The sequence below is a fragment of the Neodiprion virginianus genome, chromosome 1 (assembly GCF_021901495.1).
Source record: "Neodiprion virginianus isolate iyNeoVirg1 chromosome 1, iyNeoVirg1.1, whole genome shotgun sequence".
Taxonomy (NCBI): domain Eukaryota; kingdom Metazoa; phylum Arthropoda; class Insecta; order Hymenoptera; family Diprionidae; genus Neodiprion; species Neodiprion virginianus.
In genome coordinates, this window is record NC_060877.1 from 25,923,421 (window position 1) to 25,942,512 (window position 19,092).

The 19,092-nt window shown below is 42.6% G+C and overlaps 1 protein-coding gene across 2 annotated transcripts in view; it reads right to left on the reverse strand.

Moving 5' to 3' along the window:
- LOC124305241 (probable G-protein coupled receptor CG31760) overlaps nt 1-19,092 on the reverse strand; it is a 141,434-nt gene that overhangs the window by 21,214 nt on the left and 101,128 nt on the right. For both annotated transcript variants that reach the window (XM_046764423.1, XM_046764433.1), the window contains exons 7-8: nt 4,490-4,558; nt 3,912-4,021 (exon numbers count right to left, since the gene is read on the reverse strand). In XM_046764423.1, the coding sequence (XP_046620379.1) occupies nt 3,912-4,021; nt 4,490-4,558 (179 nt within the window). The remainder of the gene's footprint in view (nt 1-3,911; nt 4,022-4,489; nt 4,559-19,092) is intronic.

Sequence of the window (19,092 nt, forward strand, 5' to 3'; positions counted from 1 at the left end):
ATAATGAGCAAAATGCAACAACAACAATAAAAAAAAAAAAAACAAAAAAACAAAACATAAAATAATAAACTCAGATATTCAGACGATTGGTCGCTGATTTCACTCATCTGATTATATGTATACCGAAAGTGAGCAGAAGGTCGGATAATAGGTTTTTCATGTAGGGAATTAGTTCCACTTAGCGAACTTTACTGGGATACCTGGCAGAATTCCCTGGGAATGGAGAAAGAAATCGCTTTGAATGTCTTCCGGCAAAGCGTAGCTGACTGTAACAAGGTTGCAGTTTCGAATCTTTTTCACCGCTCGCTGATCGATGTCGCGAAAGAATATCGTCGAGGTGATGGCAATTTGTCCGTTGACTTTCCAGCCGCGATGTACCAAACCGTTCCGCACCATGTTGCGTCGTGCGGAACGGAGATAAAGCGTAATTCTAATTTTCCGTCGAAATTGATCGGGAATTATGTGCAAGGAAGAGATGATTTGACCCTTTCTCCTGCATCCGGAATTACGAGACGTCTGAGTCCTCGGTATTATTCCAAGAGCGTACAGGTCTTGTGTTCGGAGCAAATTGTATCGGAAGAGGTGATTAATTGCACGTGTGTTGCGCCTGTGTAAGCCACCTCGCGCGCCAATCCGACCAGCCCACACAGTCAACGCTAAGGAAGCTTTCCTTCGTTATGATACCGATTACTCGACTCGAGCGAGATTTCGAAAAGTATGAATAGAGTGAAATATACATCCATGGTAATTGGATCGAGCCGGCACAGCGCGCAGTTTGATGCTGCGTTCCAACGGATTGCACATGAAAGAAAATTGTTACAATCGCGCGTAAAGGAATTGATCATGTTCTCTGGATAGCTGAGCAAAAATCGCGAGTTATCCAGCGGAGGTATTTCGCAGAGTACATTCAACTCGTTGTAAGTTATTTTATTTTCTCTACGCACGATGTGTACCTATGTAATAACATCTCAAGTTAATTATATGGCACAGTGAATTATTGATGGTAAATTTATGCCGCTGACTCGATCAACATCGCTCAAGATAAAGCCACCGCCGAATTGACTTGTTAACCAAAGTATGTCGTGAATAACGAAATTGCGTCGTACGCGTGTTTATCCAAAATATATTAATCCAGTAGGCGTTTCAACGATTGGAAGATATTGGTAGAAAATATTGATTACATCAATATTTCATGAGAATACGGAATTCCGGTGTACAAATTATGCATCGGCGGTAAACTTTCCCGGGTCTTGAAAATACCGCGGACGTACTCATCGATTGAAAATACTTCGATTAAACTTCGTGGCCCGTATATCAGAGCTAAGTGCGCTTCGCCGTTACCAACTTGGCACCCGCTGTTACGATCCATTAGAAATATTGCTTCACTTATTGTCAAACCCCGGTAAGATTCGGCGCTTTGAATTCAGTTTCGAGTTCGCTGTTACCCGATGCATCGTAACGGAAAACTCTCACGTTATTATGGAACATTTGGCCGATCTACCCGCCGTTGCTGTGTAACTGCGGTAGGAATTAAAATCGCCTACGTAATTTGCAAAAACAAACGTTCTCAATCGTGAAAACGTTTTAGCGAACGGAATAATAATCTGGCTTATTTCCAGCTGAAGGAATGAATTTCGCACGTTTCCCTACATTACCTATGTAGTACAGAATATGCGTTCCTTACACACCGCACGAATCCTTAAGAAAAAAGAAAAATACGAGTCAATTGTTAGAATTTATCGATAGCTTCTGTACAAAAACGGACAAATATATGCATATGTATATATTCTATATTTGTTTTACACTTTGTACATTTTATACCCACAGTGTGACGGAGTTGGACAGACATGTAGCAATGCGAATTCCCCCGACTATCGCGCATAACGTGCTAAGCGTAGGAATAATTCGACGGGTGATATTCCCTAGATATTTGGAGAAAATTGGACGGTGAAAAACGGTGGAAAAATTTGTAATTTAAATGGGATGGGGTAAACGAGCGAGTGAACCGAGGGTGAACCGAAAAATTTTAAAGACCGTTGGGATTTCTACACGCACTGGAAAACTCTGTCGATAATAGTCACGTTCCGGTTGGTGCATTTGAAAAGTACGAAAAAACGAAATGCTTATTTTACTGCCCGATATCGATAACGCTTCATAAATATTCCGCGCATGCTTCGATCCGACGGAGAAGTAGAGAGGAAAACTTCCTTACAACCCGGGTTGGTAAGTTCGGTATAACGGTAACCGTAATCGTGAAAAAGCGTGTACAAGCAGCTGAATTGTCCTTCCATTACAATAACGATATTATCTACCCGCCGCTGCCACATGCTAGGATTCCCTATACAACAGACAACGACCCGAGGTCGATGTCACCGAGAGAGCGTTCCTACTCGCCATTTTATCCGGCAGCTTCGTCCCAGACCCTAAAAGCTCCGAGGACGTCAGAAGTGTCTGCGGCAAAAGCCGGGAAGCTTCGGGGCGGGTTTCGGGTCCGTCAACTTTCGGAAAAGCCATTTACATGTTACAGATTATTCTACGGTAGGACTGATTCCCACTCAATATTTCAGGCGCAATTTTAGGTACCTCTTCTCCTAACGTGCACTCGACTCAAAATTTGACGGTTGACCACGACTATGGCCTGGAATTAATTAGCCGATTTACAGAACGGTGTGCTAATAAGCAACGAGAGTCTGTCTTCGTCATGGGTGAGCTTGGTTTGAATTTAACGATTTTACGAAATCTCGTTGAAGGCTTGTTCAAACCGTCAGTTTGTGATAATTTCACTTAAATGATTCTGTGCATGCAGCGTTTCTCGAATATACGTTTCTTTGAAAATCCGACAAGTTAGAGGCAATTGCCTTTGTCGCCATCTCTAGAAGTGGGCTTTTAACGTATCAAACTGCGCTTTCCTTTGAGCTGTTTCCCTTGGTCCTGGAAGATCCAAAACAATTCTAATCCTCGTGCGCTTCACTTTGATGCAGTGTACAAAGGTACAGACTGAATGCTTTTATCCTGGGACCTAAGGGAATATGCGGTGTCTTGAAATTCGCCAGATACTTGGAAAAAGCTTGAATAGCGCATTCGAGGACTCCAAGCCTCGTTTAGTTAGGTACGAGTACCGATTCATACATAATTTAAAAACGAAAATTTATTCCTACGTAATTCTTTCAGCGAGTTCGAGATCTTCGGATGTTACATCAACTTTCCCTTTATTTTGGTAGCGGTATTCCGTCCAATCAATCTCTTACAGGGAAAGAACACCCTTCGCGACTGATAACGTCGAACAAACAGTACCGAATAAATTGCCCTTCGTTAAAACATATTGACGCTGCAGGGGTGAAAAATCAATTTACTTAAAATTGGCTTTCACAACAATTGGAGGAATTCTTTTACGAAACAATATTCTCCAATAGTATAATCGCGCCTTCCAAGGATCGACAGACTCGCTGATATGTTTTTTCAAACGTAACGTCAATTAAAGCTGATTCTCAATTTATCCAAAGCACCGTTTCCACGAAGGGTAAAACCTCTCAGGTCTCACTCTTCTTTCCTTAAATAATAAACCAAGTCCTTTCAACTCCGTTGGGAATCCCACATTTTTATCCTTACTCACACAAGTTCTGCAAGAACTCCCGAGATTACATACAACCGAACCGAAAGATTAATATTGATACAATAAGAATTCTCTGAACTTTTGTAACGCAAGACGCTTATAAATTTATTTTTTTACTTTTCAGAGATGAAAAAAATTGGTCATTTATTCCGGTTTCGATAAGTCGTGAAAATCTCCAACGGAGTATTCTTCGTCAGCATTATCTCCGACTCGAATCGGGACAATCCGTTAGAGTGAAATATACAATTGCGTTCGACGATTATCTCCAAATCGTTACATGCATATAAAACTCACTCACCTCCAGGTCTTGAGCATCAGAGCGCCGTAAGTCAGGGAAAATCCAATCTCGCGCAGCCAGACCCTGACCGTACAAGTCACGACGTTAGGCCTCGGATACATCACGATAGTCTGCAACAGGGGATAACCGGAGTCTTTCAACGCTTATAGTCACGCAGATCTTGACTAGTTGCAAGCTTCTAGCCTGCTAAAGAATGGCCCAATATCGAGCCTATGAAAGCTGTTCGATCCTAAAACCCAGCAGATTTTTTTCCACTATTCCCATTCCGTTTGAAAATGGCTTAGAAAAATTCACGAACCGTTATTATATGAACGGTGAAACGAAACAACTGAGTTTAGTCATGGTGAAAAAGAAGGACCCGGAGTTTTCTCGAAGCGAGAGCATCGAGTGTCGCTTGGATCACAAGGGGTGGTTAAAAAACCCCCGATTAAATAAGTTAAAGGTTTGAAACTTGGACGGTAAGAAGGGTGCAAGGATTCTTTTCCCGCCTTTTTCCTCCCCAGAGACACCGCGACACGCTGACTTACATCAAGGGTTCGGAGAGTTTACCCGAGCATAGCGAAATATCGCCAACTTACCGTGCAATAAATAAAAAAGGCACCCAAGGCGATGACGCGGAGAAGAACAGGACTCGCCGCTCTGACTACCTGGAACAGAAAGAAATCATCCGAGGTGAGTGCGATAACCCGCAAGTCTCCGGGAATCTGAAGGAAGAGGAAAATGCACTTCGCGATTCATGAGTTTTTTTTTACGACATTCGACACCGCGTGAATCGACGTGGCTGATAGGAGCGAGTGGCGAAGCGCCATGTGGCTGCTGGTCCGAGCTTGAACAGTATCGGGATTTATGTACCTGCACCTTCCGGTGCGCCTGCGGGGCAAGAAAAATTACACGAATGTTGAATAAGAAGTAGACAAAAAGCTCGCATTTGCGATAACTTCACCATACCTGTACTCACACGCGAGTATATACATGAGTTTATGTTCATTGTGCAGAATATTTTTATCGGTGAACCGAAGGGATGAAGATTTCCCGTAAATTGATAATAAAAAAAAAAAAAGAAGAAGAAGAAATCGTCGAGGAGTACTTTTTGTTTTTCTTTTTCCAAGTAGAACTCACGTAGCTGTGAAATATACGACTTTCGGTTTGGTGATAATATTCCAAAGGTACCGCACTTTGCAATATCATTAAATTTACAGCGCCGGTCCCTGCTTTTCTGAAAAGAATGACGTCGCTGCAGCTACGTCGATATCGCAATATGCAACGAGGCGCGAGGCATCTGCAATTCAAGAGGTTCGCACGAAATGACAGTAGCTGCGATGCACGTTACGAGGTATTGCGAACAAGCGCGTTTACGCGTCCCCGTTTATACGCGTTTTCCATTATACGACCCTCAACCGAGCATCGCGTATATTGCGGAGGGCGGCTTGTAAAACGACGCTTAACCGCTGCATCAAGACTTTTATCATAAGAACTGCTTACAGAAATCGCTTTTTTTCCTGTCTGCGCCCGATGATCGTTCTCCGGATAAAATCTCTCCCCGCAATTGTACGACTGTAACTGCTCGAGGTGAAGCAGATGCGGTGTTCTACCCATTCGGTTCACGATTATACAATGTTTCCGTCACTGGTTCTGTTCTGGGATCATCCACCAAGATCCCCGAGCGAGATGCACACAAGGACCAGAATATATAATCATCGGAACTCTCGCTTCTCACGCAAAATCGTTCCACGGGAGCTTGACTCAATGTTTCCGCATGTGTCAGACTTTGCGGATACCTTGCGGCTAGCTCCCCGTGGTCTTTCCTCACGATATTACTCCAACCTACCTAAGCCCTGTGTGTAGAGGAGATGATCCCTTCACAGAGAACCAGAAGGCTTTGTCAAATCTCTCCGCGCGAAATCGACTTCTTCTCAGCCTGTCTGGGCAAGCTCTGACTGTTCGAGTACATCGAAGGTCGACAGACGGACGGTTAACTGAATAATATTATTATTAATACCGAATAGGTGAGACAAAACTAAAGGATGACTTGAGGGAACTTTTCTAGGCTTTATTACTCGTTCATAGAACCAAAAACTCAAAAGAGTTTATACCTTATAATAAGGATCGCTTGGATGTTTTGAAAATTTTCCACGTAGGTTTGAAAGCTTTCGAGTTCTTCGTAAGTGCATACAAAGCGAGCGCTTTAACGTTTTCGACCACAAAAGAGGTCGTTATGAATTTTTCATAATATTACGGATTCGGCTAGAAAATCTCTGGAGGATTTTACAGACGGAAAACACATTGTGAACATGCTGCGATAGATGTAACGATATACATACCTACGACTATGCAACAGCGGACAATTCAAATAATCTAGAATACTTTCGGCCACTTCGCGCACGCTGTAAGGTACTACACATTAAAACGGAGCAATTTCTCAGAGCGAACCGAGCGGAGATTTTGAGTTGGGAGCCTGCAATGACGTTTTCCATCCCAGTGATGATCCACGCGTGAGGATTGTCAAAGTCATTTGCTAAGTTCGTAAAATAATTCATGTAAAATATTTATATCGTCGCTCATAAAGGCTCTTGCATAGGGTGCAGTTTGGCACGGTCGGTCTGCACCCAGTTTTCGAGTTCACGCAATAAACGAGAGAAATCGAACTTTTCAAACTGGCCTCACCACACGGAGAGACTTCTGTTATCAATGTTCTCTTTATTGCCTGTCCATAATTAATAGTGATTATAATAATATGTACCAATTTTGGGATAATCGAGATAGAGTTAAAAGAAGTCGCATAGTGATTGCAAAAATGCGGAGTTGGGCAATCATCTTTTTTGAAATGACACGTAAGAATATTAACCTCTTACATTGAAAGAATTACAGTATTCAAAAATCCTTATATTAAATTTGCTAATGGATTCAAGTAACGAATATCAGTATAGTACTTTAGAAGGAGTAAAATGAAATCCGGCATGTTCGATATAAACGCATAGCTATTTTCTTAAACTATACTATACGAAAAATGGGAGTCACGTTGGCTTACGACTACTATGATATACGTACCAGGCGCACATAAACCGTTGTCGTTCTTTTTCTTTTTCTTTTTTAAAAGTCAATATTACTATTCCTACGTTACTTCCGCAATAGTAAATATGCAGGTGCCAGTAATGTGATCCAGGTTTCCAAGGGATCGCGTATCCTGCCGTTCCTGGATACACAATATAAAAAATAAGAAAGAAGAAAAAAAAAAGGGATAATACACGTATCGCGTATACATCCTGTTCGATACTTGAGAACGATATTTATAGAGGTGCCCATCATTTCCCGAGAAATGGCTATAATTTTTATACGGCAAATGGATCTTGCTGAAACGCTGTAAATGCGAGGTGTAGTTCGCGATAAACTTTTTTTTAGTAGCATTAGTATCGGATCCGTTTCCTCTTTTTTTCCGTTTTCTTTCCCAGCACTTTCGAGTCAATCAAACGTCGGCAAAAATTTAACGATCCAAACGTTTCACAAACGTGTATCGAAGATGTTTGCCACGATTCTTGGTGAACGATTTTTTGTACGCGATTTGAAACATGTGCGAAATGATTATGTGATTTCGGCAAACTGTATAAAAATGAATTTCGAAGGTGTCTTTACGTATGTTTGCAGAGTGTATACCAGCTACTTCCGATTCAACGATCCGTTTGAAATGCAATCTAGCAATTTGTATCGTGAAGACAATCGATGAACCAGCATAAACGTTCAACTATTTCGAATAGAAAGTAAATAAAATTTGCGTATGTCAATATTACAGATACAACGGTTAGACATTGATCGATATTTAGAAACTTAACGCATCTCCGAGTCCCTGAAAATCTGTAATCGACACTCGAGCCAGCCGAGGGTTTGCAAATTTTTGTAAAACCCATAGCGTTGAGCAGATTGCAGAGAATTGTGAGGAAAATTGAACACCAACGGAACAGGGTTCCAGCTACGCGGCAGCTAAGAATGCCGTACAGTAAAACCTGGCTTACTCGAGCTCCGTGGATTCCTGAGCTCGTAACGCCGTCCGGATGCGCACCCGGCTGTGCTCAACTACGTACAATACTAGACAAGGAGCGGGTTTCCCTATTTACTGCAAAGAGCCGAGGTCGCCGGTCGGTAGGATAGGTGAGGTTTTACCGTACACACCAAAGTTATGGGTAAAAGCCAGTGGCATAAACGAGCTGACTCTGGCAGCGACGAGATAAACCGACCTCGTTGACGTTCGCCGGGCGGGCCAGGAACTGCTCCTTGCGCTTCGCCGTCGACGAAGCCGAGAGAGAGAGAGAGAGTGAAAGAGAGAGAGAGAGAGAGAGAGAGAGAGAAAAAGAGGGAAAGAGAGGAGGAGCCTTCGAAGTCTGGCCGATGGCTAATTTCTAGACAATGTTGAAACATTTTGTTCAATTTTTCGTCGAGGTTCCTTACTTTAACAATCACGACTGTCGATTTCACATTCTCCGACTGTGAGTTTGTCTGAAATTTGATACCGGATCCCTTCGAGAGGCGATTCAAGCATCTCGACCGCAACAATACGGTTGCGGATGAAATTCTGCAGTTGTAAATATGCAGAGAATATAATCCGGTTCGATATTCCCGAGCGAATAACGTTCGGACTTAACTCGACCCGTGTTACAATCATGGATCTTTGCACAGAATGCGTAGACAACAATTTGAAACTAGCTTTTCGGAATTTACCCCGATGCTAATCGCGAAATTGCATAACTCAGACAATGGTGGAAATCCGTTTTAGCTTTCAGACGACGAAGGTCATGTTAGGGTACTTAGTGGGCGACTCTATCCTCGCTGCTCTTTCAACACTAGCCGGTTGATCAATCGGCGGGTGAAAAACTTTGTGTAATATTAAAAAATTGCGCAAACCTTCGTATGTGATTTTCGCGGAGATTGAATTTTTGGACAAGCGTCGAATTTAAAATTATTTAAATATTCGGTTCCAAATTCGTTTCTACAATAATTATTTCCTTGAATACGTGGAATTTGACCGTGCATGGTTTGCATGCAAAATTAAAATAAAAATATGCAAACCATGCATGGTCAAATTCTCTGACCCTCTCCGACGAAGCCTTCCACATATTTGAGAAAATTCATGGGTCACTAAATCTTCACATAATAATCATTTCCGGGGACTCGCTGCTTGACGACGTGGTTTCCCTTAGGGACGTGAAAATGGAGGCGCGCGTTAACGCATCGTCAAAATATCTCCGCCCCTACTTGCAGCCGATGCCGAAAGCCGAAAGCCAAACGACGACTGCGCGACACCCTCGAGGGAATCTTGAGCTGGCGGCGGTAACCCTCGACGTAATTCGTTTACTCCAGTTCGCAGCTGTAATCGTGTGGTTTCCCGAACCAACCGTCGACTCCGCGACCAGCTGAATAACTAAAGCGTAATTTCCATGCGACCATTCCGGCTGCAGGGACGTTCGGTTCCCGGATTTCTTAACGTTCGAAAATTGCCGGTTGCCTTTCTTCGGTTCTTGCCGAACTTCCGGCTGGAAATATTTGCCTGATCACAACCGTGAGACAAACTTCGTCCTATTTCTGAGTTTCGATAAAAAGTCCCAACCGTTGACAAGAGTTTCCGATTACGGCAGGGTGCGCAAAAACATTGTCGAAAAGTAAACCGCGTTCTGTTATTCGCCAAATCGAAGTCTGATTTTTTCAGAATATTTCGCGGATGCAACGAATTTTTTCCCAGCTTCAGGTTTACGATGCTCAAACGCATTCGGTGGTTTCGGTGACGCGGTTTGATTAATTTGATTCCTATATTGGAGCGGTAGAGACGTCCCTTCACGACCGTGAGCGTCGCCGTAGCATAGGAATCCTCGAGGAATTCGTAATTAGATTGGATGAAGCCTCAGACTTTGACCCCCGTAACTTACGGATGTCGAATAAACTAGCGTGTGACAATCAAAGATTCGTGTACATGAGAGCTGAAATTCACTCATCAATCCTCGGAATCTTCGATACGAAATTGCTTCCGAGAAACGTATTACAAAGATTCTGATGGGAGGAATTGAGAACTAAGGATCCTCTAATTTCAATTCCGTGAAAATTCCAGCACCGTTCCGTACATAGCAGTTGTTCGATACGCTGACCTGGCTCAAGAGGTGGCCTGTACGATTAAATTTTAAGGACCGAGCTTGCACGCCTCTCACAGGTATCCGACACCCATAAGAGACCCAGGGAACTCTGCGAGTTTGCATGTTATGAGAGATACCTTCTGCCACTTACCTAACTTTTATGCTAATTTTATTATCAACGCATTATTCACAACCCTCGGCATACACACGCAGAACGCCTCAGCTACTCCACCTCCACCTGCAGATATTTCGCAAGTAACGTAATTAATATTATTCAACAGATCATCACTGCTCGGATAAGAATCTTTTACGAAAAAAACGAAAATGGAGATTAAGAAAGTAAAAACCTTGGGGAACATGATAAATTTTTTATTGAAGACTCTGGAAAACTCGTGACTCGAGGCTATATTTATTCACTGTCACATCAAAGGGTACCATTTTCTACGACTGAATTTTGACTCTTTGCATTCACAAAGTCAAGAAAATCTCATTCTCGATTCACTCTTTTCATTGAATTCAACCATTCATCCGATCTTACGTAACACGTCGCGTCGGTCTCGTTCGTCTCCGAGTGATTGTTTATCCGTATTTTCACTGTTCTATTTTCACCGCCAGTGAATAAAATTGACATCAAGCGCCCGTAGCTCTTATCCTAATAACGTGGATTTTAAACAGGTATCCGTCCTCTGGATACAGAGAGATAAAATGAAGACGGGAATACACACCGAAGATGAACTCATTTGTTCCAAGTGAGCGATGATTTGTTTATTTACCAAATAGATGTGCGGTTGGAAAAGGTATTTTTGACTCAACGTAACGAATGCGTATACGATGTTACAAGGTATCTATTTAAATAAATGAGAATTGATTTAATTTTAGTGAAAAATTGCTTGTTTGATAAAGTAAATTATTATTCCCAGCACGTTCGCCTCGAAGAGTTAGTTCTTTGTCCAACGTCTTTTGCTCGATTCCAAAACGAAAGGATCTTACATTTTTTCCGAGTGTCCGAAAATTCCTTGTTCGCAAAAATAAGGCAGCATCGGATCATCCGATTTTTCGATTCACCGAAGGGTAACTTCAACCGCTGCTAAGTATACGAAGTTAAAATTTTTACCCTGCAACAACTGGATATCGGAAATAATTTTCAGAATTATCTAATTTGATAAAATTGTATCCTGTACTAGATTGGAAATAATGTTCAACGATCGAACTCCCGGAGTCTGCAATATATTCTGGCTCGAGTAAATGACGTTTGAAATTTTCACGCACTCCGAGCGTTACGCGTACAAGCGTGCACGCCTGCACGATCCGGTGATTTGGTCAAATGAATGTTTAAATCCTGAGGCCCGCGATGTACGAACGATGAAAGGCGAACTCTGGCGAAGGAGGAAACGGTTACACGTACATAGGCGGAAAAGAGTATCGATGGAAAACGTGCACGTTGAATATCGAATGATATCTGGCGTCGGGTTGGCTGACGGTGTGATGTTCCGTGAACGCGGTCTGCCGAAGCGACGGAATCCGCTAGCCTGCTTCTTACTTCTTGAAAAGACGTGATCAAAGTCGAGAAGTAACCAGGTGTATCACCGTCGTACGTACACATGGATGCGTGAAAAATTGCTGCTCCGTAGTCGCTACTTGGGATTCCATCAGCGACGAAATATTCCGATACGTCAAACGCGCGGAGGAGGAACGTCGATTTTTCTTGGAAAAAAATAAACTGTCTGAATCCGAAAATTATATACGCTGCACGCACATGGTCACGGGAATCACACTTGTTATAACGCGAGAGCTTTTGTGACGCGGAGAATTTTACAACGGAAGTAGCGATATCACGTATACCGGATCTTGTGAAAATTGCGCGCCAATTCTCCGTCGAAATGCACCGTGACTGTGTAATGAAACGACTCGATGATTGTAAATAAGATTTTTCGAAAAATATCTTCAATTGCTGAAAACTGTTTCGTTTCACCTAAATGGACGTGTGTCGGACGGAAAAATTTACACCTTGACCGAACTGAATTCAACTTTTTAAGTTGAATGTAAACGAACGGATTTTAAATGTACGTATGACAATGGTGAAAATTGGTTATATAGATCCGTACGTCGGTGGTCCATAGAGAAGATTATTGGGTATTCAAGGGAGCACTTTGGCCCGATGTCAATTCGGCATTGTCGGGGGTTACAGTTGAAAAAGGTTATTGTTCGGTCGGAGGTGTAAAGCGGAACGGTACTCGGGTTCGAATGGGGGGACAAAAAAATAAAAAAAACTGCGGGGTAAAAAGATGAAGTAAAAGAAAAATGGCAAAAAGTAACCGGAACATACAGACCCTACAAATTGTTGATTTCCGTCCTCCGACTTGATGTCAAAAAATTGACCGAGATCGCGTAGGTATAAGACGACATGCAGGCAGCAGGCAGCGAGCGCGTATATTGTCGTTACTTTGATTGGTGCTTCCTACGAAAAATGCCTGCGCGGAAAATTCCCAACCTGCAAACCGATGCCTTTATACATGCGCATGCATGTGTGTGTGTGTGTGTGTGTGTGGGTGTCTGTGTCCGTCTACTTTGTAGCTCAGGTTGGGTTTGGGGTTTGGGGCTGGCCGATGCTTCGAGCTTCTCCGCCGACGAGTTGAACGAGTGCCTACGTCTTTCTCGAATATGGGATCGGCCTTTCGGGTGTAAAAAGAAAGCGGCCGAAGGGCGACGAGAGAAATGGGGGGGGGGATAAGGTCGGATAGATACCTATGTGCGGAACGTAATCTAAAAGACAAAAGACGTGTGGTTGGTAGGTAAGAACCTTTGGCAGGCGTGGAAAACAGGATAACGCTGTATATATATATATATAGGTATACGATTAACACACCGTACATATACCGTATAAGTATATTCGTTACTTATACCGCGGGACGCGGAATAGGGTAAGAACAATGGAACTCCTTCTCTTTTACAGGCGGATGTATACTTAATTGAACTCATCCGTAGAGACACGCCTAAGGGCGTGACACCATTGAGCCGAACGATGGCAGCTTATAGGAGGAGTGATAACTCGACTCAACTATCGAAAGGTGTACTCGGCCGCACGGTTCTTTCGCTACTGATTGATTTCGTATGTCGACGTACGATTGATTGATTGGATTCATTCCACAGCTGTCGCGGTTCTCGTTGAGCTGACGATTTTCCGCACTGCTGCTGCATCCTCGATCCTTTTCAACATACATTTTTGTTTTTTTATTCGGTTTTTCACCGCTACGTTCCCCTAAATCTTCGCTTTATATGATAATTCAAACACACTGCTATTCTGGCTGCTGGGGATCAACATGCTACCGAAGGGAAACATGCAGTATTCATTTTAATCTTTTCTTCTTTCCTGCACTGGGTCAAGGAAAGTTCGACGATATTCGTTCGCTCGAAAGAACGGATGCAATTTTTCAAACCTCGTAAGAATCTGAGGCAACGGACAGAGGCTGCCTTTGTTTTTCAGGTTCAAAAGTTTTTGCGAATTTCGTACGAGAGCTTGTCTCTCTGCGTTTAGGGTTGGAATCGTCACGCGATTCACAATGATCCTGTATAGCGGGGGAAATTTCACCCTAACTGTGCTGCGGAACGCGTTCGCCAAAATGACGAATCCGATTTACGTCAATTGGCGAATTTGCCGAATCGCTTTTATGCGTGGTAAACACGTGATTAACGCTAAGTGTCGACAAACGGACCAGCGGAACGTCACGTCGTGATTTTGGTAATAAAGGGCACGTCAATCGCTGTCACTCGCAGCTTCTGTGGTATAATCTGAGTTTTCGTGAGTCACATTTCATGTGATTCTTGTTGAGGCGCAGAAAGACGCAACTCTTTCCGGACAACCGTGAAATGAACAACAGACCAGGTAAAAATAACTTGGTCCATGTTACAACGTACATGTACTAAATTTCATAAGGAAAAATTCTCTTCGAATAGTGATATAATATCAAGTTTTCTACGCATTCAATTTCTATACGTATCTATTTTTTTCGATAATTATTCGTCGCCGCAATGATAAAAAAAAAATGGAATAATTTTAGGAATGTCGTGTTTCGAATTCATCGGAAGACGAGGGAGGAAGGTATTATTTTGAAAGCTCCGCTACTTCCGATGTGACTATCGCGTATACATTATATGTATATAACGTCAAGTACTCTCTCGAGTTTTGAAAAATAAATAAATCCTGAAATGGAAGGAGCAAAGCTTTTTTAGGCATACACCTAAGGCTGTTTTTCATTTTCTCTCACTTCCTGCTTTCCTTCGGTATCGAAAACAGGCACAGAAAAACTTTATTCACCATTTCCCAAGTATTGCGAGGCCATATTTTTGCTATTCCTGTATATATACGTATACGTCACGTACGTCATTTACGTATAAATACACTTAGCCTTTCGCGAAAAGCTTCTCTCGTGGGCGCGCGAATATGTTTCGCTCGGCAACGATTTATATACGGCGAGAATGCTTTCGACGAAAAGACCCGGCTTTGCCGTTTCACCTAATTAAGTGACAGACGGTTTCGCGTCCGAGGGATTAGGCATGAGTGACGAACGGACGGATGGACGATCGAACAAAACAGACCAGCCGGAGATCGGACGAAAGAATTGATAGGGTTGATGGGCTCGCTCACCCCGAACCGACAACCCTGAAAGATTTATCACAGAAACAATTCTTTTTCTTTCTTCTATCGAGATCCGATCGACTTTCTCGGTCCTTTTTCTCAAGAAAATTCCGCCCCTCTTTACCGTGGCTGAGAAACTACGTGAGAAACCCAGCAATCGAGAGTACTTCGTTCAGCTCTGGCTCTTGGGGCTTCTGCAATAAATTCCTCTAATTAGAATTCGTGAATTTAGCTGTCTGTCTGCCTGTTTTTTTTTTTTTTTTTTTTTTTCTACCTACAAGTCTTCCTTTACATTTTACGACTGGTTCTCATATCTCTTCGAAAAATTTCAGTGAAAGCAGTGTAGAAAGATGAAAATGCAAAGCACTTGTGATCCTATGCAGGCGATTCGCGCGAAAAATTGACGGATTTAATCGTAGCTCATCGATCTTAAAGCGGAAGTAGACGAAGCTGCAACCACTGTATAGCGTGGAAGTGAAACGTCAGGGGGGAATACAAGCGTTAGTTGCAAAGATATTTCACTACAACGATATATTATTCGGAGAAATATATATGAGCAATAAGACAACGTTCCCAAAAGGGTGGCGTTACTTCGTACACCTGATATTGCATAAATAACTTACACTCGCTCGGCCGGATTCAGAGTGCAAAGAAGTTGTAAACAGCCTACGAAGAATACGCGTGTATAGACACGAAACAAACCTCATAAATTTCAATAAACAGGAAATTTGTGTTTCAATTTATCCTCAACTTGTATACCTATACGTAGGTAGATACATCCAAGCAGCGTCGCGCGCTTTAAGCTTACTTCGAAAGCTTCGCTACTCTGTTTCGCGAAGCAATTTATAAAACACTATTACGGTCATCGAAACGGAAGAATCGATTTTCGCTTCCTTCCAGCATCGTGCGTTCAGCGATATAATGGCCACCTAAATGTGCCAATACAGATATACACAGCTTGAGCAGAGAATCGGTGGGAATAGAAACACGAGAAGTTTTACAACGAACAAATCATTTACAACATAATACGCAATCAACTGGGTATAGCGATGTATTCATTAGTGATTATTATTTAGACTCAGCTGCACGGGCCACGTAAACGAGCGCTTTGCCTTCGGTATAAATTAATTTATACCTACATTATAATCTCTTGTACAAAGAAGACTTCAACGGTTTTAATTCGTTGGACGAAACGATGGTGTCCCTTTGAATTAAAGTTGTCGAAGACCTATATACATACATTTATCCGCTGTAGAAATGAATAAATTAACTTTAAATGAGATGAAAATCTGATTTCAAAATCCCCCCTCAAGAGTAATTAATCATCATAGGCAACCAACTCATCACCAGTCAGCATCCTAAGGGAAAAAAGAAGAAAAACGTGAGGCGAGAAAAAAATGAATACTCTTCCCCGATGCATTAATTTAACAATTTAATTGGTGTCACAGAAACGACTGATACAAAAACATCACGTTACAATTCTGTATACTATGTCTACACAAGATTTTAAAGTGTCTATCGATCTGCGGGGGGGGGGGAGGACAAGGGGATTGTATACGAACAACTTACCAGACGTTCAATTATTCAATATAGTCGATTACCTGAAGTATAAAGAACGATATTGATTCGAAGTCAAAGAATCGCTGATAGGCATTAACCCTTTCAACCGTCTGTACAAAAGGACGATGACCTACCTACCTACCTAATGTGAGGTCAAGGATTAAATATTCGACACAAAGAATCCAGCTCATCCTTTCCAACGGTAAATAAACTCCGAATCTAGCGTCCAATCAATACCGTACCGAGTACCAAAGAACCGTAATTACTCTCCAACCTTTTTACGCAGAGTGGGAAAATATCGATCGTGATGTGACATCGTCCGAGCCCAAGACCTGCGTCATTTCGAATCCACTGCTCTGAAATGTAAGAATTAGCGCTGAACCGGGATTTTCAGTTAAACAGCTGCTTCGTTACGGCATGAACTGAAAAACAATTCGCCCAGCACTAACACTCGCATCTGCGGCGTGCAAAATAAAGTGTCAAACAAGAAAATGCTGATGATCGTGAATGAAAGCATTGCATGACATATAATTTTAGTCAGCAAAGAAAAGGAGAACGTTTAAATGACCGTAAACGGCAGACGTGTCTGTATAAAATGAGCTGCCGAGCTATTATACCTATCACATGCTTCCACTTGGAAACAGCGTAGATCTGGAAAGAGATAGTTGATAATGTCTGCAGAAAGCAGTGAATCACGCCGTAGTCTATTCGATTGCCGAGACTATCCGCTATTGCAGCGTTATCGGTTTGCAGCTGAGGGTCGGACAATAGATTAGAACAAGAAATCAATCAGAATGCGGTTCTGATTCTCAGCAGTAATCCCTCGATATGCACCCTGCGGTGGGTTGACGATAGTTGGACAAGAACAAACTTTTCCAAACTACGAACAACTCTCTTCAAGGGTGATTACGTGGTACAATCGATAAGCGAAACGCACGGAGCGGAAAAATAATTGTCCAACAGTGTCGCGGTGTGATAAAAAGTAGCACTATCCATTGACGAATGATATGGAAATAACTTTCCGAACAATGCGTGCCTGCGCGATATCACGACCGGGTTAAACCGGGTCCAGTGTCATTGTGCATTGTTTGTTTGGAAATGCGGGATGGCGGTGAAGCAGGACAGGCAGCCAGCCGGGCAGGGATTTGCATTCATGCAACTGCAGCTGTAGTTACAGTTTGGCCGTACCATGAGGAGTATCTGGTTATAGGCATTTGCCGACTAGTTTGCCTATCTCAGTTTCGAGGTGGCATGCCGCGGTAATGTGTGTTTCCATATACCATTGCCCACCCACCCGGTAGAATCTCTCTGCGAACCCTGGAGAATTTGTGCCATGGAGGTAACCTCCATTCGACAATGCGACGTATCATACACTCCCTAGATGTCCGCCTGCGGGATGACACGCGGATTACCATCGAGGCTAATTAAATTCCTAACCGAAGTACGCCGGATTTAAGCCCTAATTCGACGAATATCTCTCTCTCTCTCTCTCTCTTTTTCTCCCCCGTGAACGAGTATCAGTCCGAGAATCGCTTTATAATATCTCCGAGAATTCGAACGGACGAGCAGCGAAGAAATGAAAATTGAGAGACGCTTCGAATCCTTTGACTAAAGATCAGCCTGGCTCGCTGAATTAATTCTCAATCAATGACGAGCGATTTCACCGAATCATGGCGCGAAATATCAATGATTTAAGGGGTAATCGATTACCTCTTTTCCTCTCTTTCTATCTCTGAATGCTTCACTTAGACTCGCATCCGACTTAAGAGCTTCGAACTTAGAGGTTTAACCGGAGCACGTGCGCATGACGATTTATAGCTATACTCAAGTGATGTACGACTTCGTTCTGGCGGCGTGCCAAGAGAAATCTACAGCCACAGCTTAGCATTTAAATGTCTGCGAGAATCTTTCCCTCCGCTTTATATATGTATATAATTATATCGCGTGCAAACACATACGCACCGCTTTTCCGATATTGTTTTCCAATTACTCTATATTTTGCGATATCCCGTATTACTTTCCACCATGGCTAATTAGTTCACTCGACGCACGGTTCAGGATGTCGCTGCGACAAAACGGTGATAATATTCTACCGAATAAATTGCACCTCCTTTCGTACTCTCCTTATAATTATAAGTTTAATTAATACAGTGGAAAAATGTAAGAACTCTTCCTATTCCTCTTTCACCAACAATCTTCGGGAGAGGAAGGGGATGATTGATTTTTCCATTACAACAGGGGACACAACCTTTCCAAGTTCCAGCTGCTACGTGACAGGTAAAAATAACGGCGAGGCAAAAAAAATTCGCCAACTGAACGAAGTGAGCTTAATTGTAAATGCCGCAGTAGAAGTAAGTGTAACTCGAATCCGAAGTCGTTAAAACGTTGGACCGTTGAATCGTTGGGGATTTTCAGTATTCAGCCAAACCCGCGTAGGCATTTTAAGTATTTGAATAAGGGTATCCTGTATAACTTACCAGCAAATACTCGTTACGTTTAGCTTGAACTTGAAGCAGTTTCTCCGTTACTGAGATAGCACCTGATTAAAACTACGCTTTCATCCGTTCCCGCGCTCCTTTCTCCTGCTTGCAATGAAAATACCCAACAAATTTCCTTTGTAACAGCTAAACTATTTCCCCGAGTTACTTTTTTCCGGCTCAACTACGTGAAACTTCTCGGGTAATATGAGCTCCCTCTCCCTCTCTCTCTCTCTCTCTCTCTCCCATCCTCTCTTCGCGAAAGCGCGACATTATACCTTTACAGCGGTTATTCACGTCGCGCAGTTTCTCGTCGATTACCCTTCGGCTATAGAGGTTGCACACGTACCGTATGTGCAATATATGTATAGACATATACCACGTTTGACCGAAGT